The 9,906-nt window shown below is 43.2% G+C and overlaps 1 protein-coding gene across 1 annotated transcript in view; it reads left to right on the forward strand.

Moving 5' to 3' along the window:
* Positions 1 to 8,675, forward strand: part of LOC139569836 (inactive heparanase-2-like) — a 63,039-nt gene extending 54,364 nt beyond the window's left edge. Inside the window, exon 10 of the mRNA XM_071391174.1 lies at positions 5,554 to 8,675. Within this exon, the coding sequence (XP_071247275.1) occupies positions 5,554 to 5,716 (163 nt within the window). The 3' untranslated portion in view covers positions 5,717 to 8,675. The remainder of the gene's footprint in view (positions 1 to 5,553) is intronic.
* Positions 8,676 to 9,906: the final 1,231 nt, after the last annotated feature.

Below are 9,906 nucleotides of genomic sequence, written 5' to 3' on the forward strand. Positions count from 1 at the left end.
ATTACACTTGATTATCTCTACACATTCATCCTTCTTTTCCTCTCTCCTCTCCATGTCTATCCCTGTAATGCCCCCAGTCCCTATCAGTAGCTCTGTTGCACTTGCTCTCCACATTCACCTCTTATTTTCCCCTCTCCGACCCTTCAGCTGTCTGTCTGGCAGTAATCCATCCTTCTCTCGGCCTCTCCAGTCTAAGCTCAGACTGTTATTCAGATACAAGGCTGATCCTTCAATAACAGCCTAATGAGTGAGTGTGTGTGTGCGTGCGTATGCGTGTGCGTGCGTGGGTGTGTGGGTGTGCTGTAATAACAGATGTTTTATGATGAGGATGTGTGAGTGGTGTTACAGGCGATTATAGTGGTGCCTAATAGAACCGTAAGCAGTGTCTCATTCTAGACTCTAACTGCTGTTCTAACTGCTTCAACTGACCACAGACAGGGCAGTGGAGACTTTTATTCATGTTTGAGCAGCTCCAGATGTCTATAAACATGACTAGAACTCAACAGCCGGCCCTATAGACTGTATATATATCGCTCTGACCATACGAAGTAGATATGTGCTTTTCAATCTCTAGATTTTCCAATACAAAGTGAAATGAACAAAGTGAAATGAACAAGTGAAATGTTACAAAAGTTCAAGGATTATTTGAAATTGAGGCTAACCAGTTGTGGGAAAGAATGTAATCCATCGAATGCCCCAAAATGACCTTTCGTTTTCCTTTACATATTGGTCTCATTAAATCTCATAAATCAGCGCTCTCTGGTTCCCATGGAAATATCTAGTTCTCCTTTCCTATTTGGAGCCTATGGTCTCAATTAGGTCCTCTCAGTCCTAGATCACAGTGTAATTCCACCCTCCTTTCTTATTTTGTATTGCTTTATTTAGACAGTGTGAAACAATTGTGGTGACAGGGCAGGAGGAGAGAGAGTAGGGACGTGGCCACAGGGCTGTGATGTGTGCCTGTAGTGATACCACACACAGTCAACGCTGCTGTTCTTTTATATGCTGTTGATTTAACCGTGCAACCATGACACTAACCATTTTATATTTGTAAATACAGTTATACTTGACATAGCACATTCATAATCTATACGGTAAATCCTATTGTGTACATGTCAGTTTATTACTTTGCATACTACCTTCTTCTAATTACTTGATACTTTTATTTGACTTTTTTATTGTTTATATTGATTATTGTACTGCAATGTTGAGGGAGCTAGCACGCAAGCATTTCACTGCACCTTTTATGCATGCTGTTAGCTGTGTACATGACTAATTAAATTTGTCCTCACGTTTTCCATGGAATATGGAAGGATTGTTATCAAATAACATTGCAGTGAATTCAAGGGGCAGTCCGAACTGGACTGTAATCTGGGTCTCTACGATTGTTACTGTAGTCTAACAGTGTTGGAGTGAATGTTAGGTGAAACTTATTGACTTAAAGAAAAATGTCTATTCAGGGTCTTGAGCGTACAGTAGGTTGATGTGAACGTACAGTAGGTTGATGTGAGCGTACAGTAGGTTGATGTGAGCGTACAGTAGGTTGATGTGAGCGTACAGTAGGTTGACGTGAGCGTACAGTAGGTTGATGTGAGCGTACAGTAGGTTGATGTGAACGTACAGTAGGTTGACGTGAGCGTACAGCAGGTTGACGTGAGCGTACAGTAGGTTGATGTGAGCGTACAGTAGGTTGATGTGAGCGTACAGTAGGTTGATGTGAGCGTACAGTAGGTTGATGTGAGCGTACAGTAGGTTGACGTGAGCGTACAATAGGTTGACGTGAGCGTACAGTAGGTTGATGTGAGCGTACAGTAGGTTGATGTGAGCGTACAGTAGGTTGATGTGAGCGTACAGTAGGTTGACGTGAGCGTACAGTAGGTTGACATGAGCGTACAGCAGGTTGACGTGAGCGTACAGTAGGTTGATGTGAGCGTACAGTAGGTTGATGTGAGCGTACAGTAGGTTGATGTGAGCGTACAGTAGGTTGACGTGAGCGTACAGTAGATTGACGTGAGTGTACAGTAGGTCGATGTGAGCGTACAGTAGGTTGACGTGAGCATACAGTAGGTTGATGTGAGCGTACAGTAGGTTGATGTGAACGTACAGTAGGTTGGCGTGAGCGTACAGTAGGTTGATGTGAGCGTACAGTAGGTTGATGTGAGCGTACAGTAGGTTGACGTGAGCGTACAGTAGGTTGACGTGAGCGTACAGTAGGTTGATGTGAGCGTACAGTAGGTTGATGTGAACGTACAGTAGGTTGATGTGAGCGTACAGTAGGTTGATGTGAACGTACAGTAGGTTGATGTGAACGTACAGTAGGTTGATGTGAGTGTACAGTAGGTTGACGTGAGCGTAGAGTAGGTTGACGTGAGCGTACAGTAGATTGACGTGAGCGTACAGTGGTTGATGTGAGCGTACAGTAGGTTGATGTGAGCGTACAGTAGGTTGACGTGAGCGTACAGTAGGTTGATGTGAACGTACAGTAGGTTGATGTGAGCGTACAGTAGGTTGACGTGAACGTACAGTAGGTTGATGTGAGCGTACAGTAGGTTGACGTGAGCGTACAGTAGGTTGACGTGAACGTACAGTAGGTTGATGTGAGCGTACAGTAGGTTGACGTGAGCGTACAGTAGGTTGATGTGAGCGTACAGTAGGTTGATGTGAGCGTACAGTAGGTTGACGTGAGCGTACAGTAGGTTGATGTGAACGTACAGTAGGTTGATGTGAGCGTACAGTAGGTTGACGTGAGCGTACAGTAGGTTGATGTGAGCGTACAGTAGGTTGATGTGAGCGTACAGTAGGTTGACGTGAGCGTACAGTAGGTTGATGTGAACGTACAGTAGGTTGACGTGAGCGTACAGTAGGTTGACGTGAGCGTACAGTAGGTTGATGTGAGCGTACAGTAGGTTGACGTGAGCGTACAGTAGGTTGACGTGAGCATACAGTAGGTTGATGTGAGCGTACAGTAGGTTGATGTGAGCGTACAGTAGGTTGATGTGAGCGTACAGTAGGTTGATGTGAGCGTACAGCAGGTTGACGTGAGCGTACAGCAGGTTGACGTGAGCGTAGAGTAGGTTGACGTGAGCGTACAGTAGATTGACGTGAGCGTACAGTAGGTTGATGTGAGCGTACAGTAGGTTGATGTGAGCGTACAGTAGGTTGATGTGAGCGTACAGTAGGTTGACGTGAGCGTAGAGTAGGTTGACGTGAGCGTAGAGTAGGTTGACGTGAGCGTACAGTAGATTGACGTGAGCGTACAGTAGGTTGATGTGAGCGTACAGTAGGTTGATGTGAGCGTACAGTAGGTTGATGTGAGCGTACAGTAGGTTGACGTGAGCGTAGAGTAGGTTGACGTGAGCGTACAGTAGGTTGATGTGAGCGTACAGTAGGTTGATGTGAGCGTACAGGAGGTTGATGTGAGCGTACAGTAGGTTGATGTGAGCGTACAGTAGGTTGATGTGAGCGTACAGTAGGTTGATGTGAGCGTACAGTAGGTTGATGTGAGCGTACAGTAGGTTGATGTGAGCGTACAGTAGGTTGATGTGAGTGTACATTAGGTTGATGCATGATGTAGGAGTATTTGAGTTTGCTGGATTTAGATAGCTACAGGTTGTCTGGGTCTCTCAGCACTATGCATACTGCACATAGTGTATTGCTCAGTACTGTCGGCCATGTTTCTTTTGGGAGAAAATCAGTAGTGCTGCCTCCCCTTTCTAGAGGATTTAGCTTTTCCACACACACACACACACACACACACACACACACACACACACACACACACACACACACACACACACACACACACACACACACACACACACACACACACACACACACACAGATAGAAATACATATATATCCAGGAGCTGCTAAAGGACCAACATATGGAACCATTAGAGGAGTTTAATGTAATTTACATTCCCCCCCCTTTCTCTTTCTATCTGTTCTCTCTATTTATCTCTCATTCCACTTCCCTGCTCCCCAGGGCCTTGAACTAGCTAACATAAATCCTGTGATGAAGGTGTTAGTTAAGATTCACATTGGGGTTCTGAGATCTGCTGTGTGACACACACTATCACACCGTGTCAAGGGAGAGAGAAAGTGAGAGAGAGAGGTTGAGAGAGAGAGAGGTTGAGAGAACAGACACCATTGCAAATACAACCCATATTTATTTATTTTCCCTTTTGTAGTTTAACTATTTGCACATCGTTACAACACTGTATGTAAACATAATATGACATTTGAACTTTTGTGTAATGTTTACTGTTCATTTTTTATTGTTTATTTCACTTTTGTTTATTACCTATTTCACTGGCAACGTAAACATACATTTCCCATGCCAATAAAGCCCCTTGAATTTAATTGAGAGAGAGAGAGCGACATAGAGAGAGAGGGAGAGACAGAAAGAGTGTGAGAGAGAGAGAGAGAGGGGGAGAGAAAGAGAGAGAGAGATAGAGAGAGGGAGAGAAAGAGATAGACAGAGAGGGAGAGACAGAGAGAGACAGAGAGAAAGAGAGAGAGAGTGGTCAGTCTTTAAATCCCTGTGGAGGTGGAGGTGTGAGTGTTCAGAGTGATGGAAGAGTTCTGTACGGCGACAGTGTGCGTGTAAGGGTGTACTTACTACCTTTATTAGACCAACAGTTCTGTTGTTCAGAACAACAACATAGTTGTCTGATGACTCCAACGGAACGTCTCCCAATTAGATGTTGCCAGAGCCACATATTTAGATTAATATATGACTCTAAGTGTTGTTTTTCCCCTGAGAAAAAGTTGCAAAATTGTCTTCATAATTTTTCCTTATTTATAATCGTGTAATTCATTTGCTATTTCGCTGTGTTTATCGTCGTTTTGGCATGGAAGTTAAAACCTCATTGCATTGGATTCATTAGGCTTTCACTTTCAGTTAGCTTGTGGACCGCTGACTTAGTACAGGCCTCCTCTCGCAGATGACGGGACAGGAAAACGTCTATGGGAATCTGGCACTCATAAAAATAGAACATTGAAATATGTGCCTAAGTTATTGTGTTTCTGAAGACTTATGTTTGTGTTATTTCGTAGGACTATTTGTTCATGAGCATCCAGTCTAATCCCCAGTCCCAAAGTGGTTGAAATTCTTCTCAGTGCTCTCTGTGGCAGAGTTCAATGAGTTTGTAATATGTTCCAAGCCAGTTATTTGTATTGGACTAGGAATTCACCCATGGGAGTGCAGATCAATTCATGAATTGCCTGGTATTGAGAAAGAATAAACCCCAACCTAGCTACTCTTCCATCTAGATCAGAAGGATCACATCTGTCACAAAACCTGCTCTTGTGTCAAGAAGCTGCAATGATGTGACTGTAGCGCCCCCTAGTCTTCAGAGGACTGTAAGTACAGCCTCAGAATGACTCCTGCCCTACCAGTCCAGCTTCGGGCAGAAGTTAAACACTCTCTCCTCTCCCACCCTTCCCTCTCTCTGTCTTCTCTCTCATATCCCTGTCCTCTCTCTCCCCCCTCCCTCCTATCTCATTCCACTCTCTTCATCTCTCTAACTCCACTCTCCTTTCTTCCTCCAGGTCAGTCCAGTTGAACGGAGAAAGGTTGTTGATGGTGGACAACGAGACATTTCCAGAGTTGAAGCCTCGGACGCTGCGGGCAGGGAGGACGATAGCCATGCCCCCGATGACCATCGGCTTCTACGTCATCAAGAACATCAACGCTTACGCCTGCCGCAAATAATACTCAGCACACTCCTCCTCACCCTTCACCCCAAATAATACTCAACACACTCCTCCTCACCCTTCACCCCAAATAATACTCAACACACTCCTCCTCACCCGTCACTCCAAATAATACTCAGCACACTCCTCCTCACCCTTCACCCCAAATAATACTCAACACACTCCTCCTCACCCTTCACCCCAAATAATACTCAACACACTCCTCCTCACCCTTCACCCCAAATAATACTCAACACACTCCTCCTCACCCTTCACCCCAAATAATACTCAACACACTCCTCCTCACCCTTCACCCCAAATAATACTCAACACACTCCTCCTCACCCGTCACCCTCCCCCCCACACTCCTCCTCACCCTTCACCCCCCACACTCCTCCTCACCCTTCACCCTCCCCCCCACATTCCTCCTCACCCGTCACCCCGAAATCCTTCACCCTCCCCCCCACACTCCTCACACCCCTCACCTAATCCCCCTTCCCTCACCCCCTAGCCCTCATCCCTCACCCCCTAGCCCTCATCCCTCACCCCCTACACCCACCCCTCACCACCCCCACCATTTCCTAATATCACCACCTCCTCACCCCTCGCTCCACTTATCCTTACTTCCTAGCCATTACTTTCTACCTTCTGGTTCCTTATCACTAGTCCCTGGTCTGACTCTGAAAGGCTTGCTCTTTGTCCAAAACAAGGGTTGCACTGAATACCTTTCAATCGCTCTCTACACCAACTCCCCATGTGCTGTGAGATGGACAGTGATTATTCTACTATGTGATGTTGTATTGTTTTGTGAAAAGGTTATTGAGTTTTGTTATGACAGTACTTCTATGTCAGAAGGTTGTATCATCCTCCAACAAGACTTCTCTTCCATGTCTTTGATCATCAGATCTACTAACGGTCACTCAGCTTTGTATCTGCCAGCAACTCTTATTGTTTCCCCCGCAAACTCCTTTCAACTCTCTGTTGTTGATACTCACAAACTCCTGGCAGAGGGTTAGACAGAAAGAAGAGAAAACATGGAGAAAACACAACCAGTCAACCGCAGGGCATGTGTTAGCTCCAACAGCCATGTCTGCTGTCTGATTGAATTATCTGTGTGTGTGAGTGTGTGTGTGTGTTCCTGCGTGAGTGTGTGTGTGAATACCCCTGCTGATGAGCCTGTCCTTGTCTACCATGTCCATCAGGGAAAACGTTTTATCTTGCTTTCTGAAACAGCTCGGCTTACATCTATAACTAAACGGTTCGTTGGTAATTGGGAATCTCTTTGTGGTATGTCTGTTGTCTGAAGGACAGTTTAAGGCAGCGATGCACATCCAGGGCTGGGGAGTAACTGATTACATGTAATCTAATGTATTCTTTTTTTATTAATGTATTCAGTTACATTACCAGCAAAGATATTGTAATCAGATTACAGGTACTTTTGAAAAACTAGATGATTACTTATTGGATTACTTTTAAATTCAGGAAGGATGTTTGCGTAAAAAATACATTATGACACCTTTCTGTTTTCTCAATGACATAAAAAAAAGGCTAAAGTTTAAGTTTGTTCTATCGGAGCAAGTCTGACTACAAGTCAGAGACCACTATGATGACACACCAAGGGGGAAGTAATCCAAAAGTAACTGAAAGTAATCCGATTACACTACTGAGTTTGGGTAATCCAAAAGTAACTTTACTGATTACAATTTTGGACAGGTAACTAGTAACTGTAACAGATTACATTTAAGAAAGTAACCTACCCAACCCCGTCACAGCAGAGTATCCATCTTCAGAAAGAAAAGAAAGGGACAGAGTCGGGTTACTGGTTACTGGTCGGGTCACTGGTTTAATGTTCATTTTTCTGTAATACGAAACAACAAACATTGCATTTACAGTATTTCTCTCTAGCAGCACAGAGCTGGGTCAATATGAACATACAGTATGCAACTGAGAACTTCTTGTTACTCAACCTCCCATTCATATTTCGGAAGCATACTCATCACTAGTCCAATGTACAGTCATATTATGCTGCTAGCTTTTATTATTAAACACTTATTAAAGGGCAATTCCATAACTTTTCAACCTCATTTTCATTATTCACATCACAATACATTGGTCTACATATTTGAAAACGGTACATTTCTACGTTTTGTAGAACAAGTTCTACCCGATGACATATTTAAAGCTAAAACATTTTACAAACAGTGTTTTTCAAACACTATGAGATTTGTGGTGACGTGGGGAGCAGGAACATGCCCTCCCTCTGGCTAGAAACTCGTTGGAGGTTTAGGTGTTGTTTTTTTTACTTTTAATCCGACAAGTATTTTTTAGGACCTTTCTTCTTATCATATTAGCTACAGATCATAGAAACTCACATATGTAGACACTGGTTTGGGACTGGGGATAATGAATATAATGTTGAAAATTGGCGGAATTGTCCTTTAGGTTTGGATTGTTTTGTACAGAATTCCCTTAGCCGGTGTATCATCATCCTATTTGAATATGTAATGTATATAAAAGTGGGTTAATTACAGAAGATGCGTGCTTGAAGTGTTTACTTACATATCATTGTAATTTAAATCTAATGTATATTTGTATGTAATAATTTTTTATGTTGAGGAAGCAAAATTTAACTCAATGGTACCTTTTGGGTAAGACTGAAACAGAACCCGAAGTCAAATTGAAAATGACGGTACAGTGCATGGTATGTAAGTAGTCTCCAGTGTAACTTCATGGTCATTGTCTTACAAGAGACACTGTACAGTGTATGTATAGGGTTGGGAGAGGTAGATTTTTTATGTGTGTTAAATAGTAATAAGCATATTCTTCCTCCTCTGAATGTGTTTCATAGTTCATGTAGAGTTGTTCATATTTCTTTTTTTTAAATAGCATTATTTTATTGTGTTAAGTGTGCAATTGAGCATAATTTTTTGGTAAAGAAAATATATACAGCGATAATAAAATAATTACAATAACTTTGATTTCCGTTGTGATTCTGGTTTACTTTTGTTTGGGGATTTTGTTTGATCTAACAAACCACACATGCAGTAGATTTATGTGCAAATTCCTATTTGGATAATCCTACAGTAGCTACTGTAAGCTACTATAGGCAAAGTAGATCTACTTAGCCCAAATAGTACTGTCTCACGCGCAGCTGCTGTCTGGCTAAAACTATGTGAAAGCAGATTTTTCTACGTCAATAGTATTACTGAATAAATAGCATTAAAATGCCATAGAATTAAATTAACATTCCATCATCTCTGCAAGGTTACTGAGTGTAAATGATTGTCGAGAAAAGAGAGAGGATAGACGAAAAGAGGAAGACGGGATATACAGGACCACATGTTAGTGAGTCAAAAGTGAGAGGATGAAAGGACCGAAAGGTAACAGTAGGAAGCAATCAGAACGCACATCCCTGGAGACACACACATACACAAACTCTTTATTTTTCTTTTCTTTCTTGTCTTTTTTCTTTCTATCCATTCCAGCCGGTGAGTCAACTAACGTATTCTCAAAGAGTGCCGCCCATATCTCCAGTCCCCACGCTGGAGAGCTCACAAAGAGAACCAGGGGTCACACACACATAAACACACACACACGCGCGCGCGCGCACACACACACACACACACACACACACACACACATAAAGCCCCCAGCAGATTTGGGGGCAGCTGGAATCAGGCTTTGCTGTGTTGTGGAGAGGGAGAGTCCTGTCCTGTCAGAGAGAGGTGGAGGGCCAGTGGTTGATGGGAAACATTCGCTAGGCTCGGCCTGACCAAGCTGGGTCAGGGTAAGTCCCCAATGCTTCAGAACCAGGTAAGTTCAGTGTTTCACTACACTGGTCCTTGCCAGAGAGGAAGAGGCGAAGTGAGAAGTTTTACTCCGTCCAAAATCTGTCCACAAAAATAAGCCCACAGACATATGGAGGTCAATGAGAGAATGTCGAATTTGGTCAACAAAAAATGTCATCGATAATTTTCTACATGATACTTATTTGATCAAATATAAGTTTGGTAATGGTTAGATTGTTATGAATGCACTGATATAAGGTGACGCACGTGGCATTTTGGTAACTTTACATCAGAATTGTGCCTGTTTTAATAGAGATAGATAGAGGACTTTTAGCATGGATGATGCCATTGAGGTCTCCCACCATTTTAAAGTAGTCAACTGGGTGGGGATTCCTATGAGTTGGGCGCAGTCAGCCGATGA

This window comes from Salvelinus alpinus, chromosome 3 (assembly GCF_045679555.1).
Source record: "Salvelinus alpinus chromosome 3, SLU_Salpinus.1, whole genome shotgun sequence".
NCBI classification, from domain to species: Eukaryota; Metazoa; Chordata; class Actinopteri; order Salmoniformes; family Salmonidae; genus Salvelinus; species Salvelinus alpinus.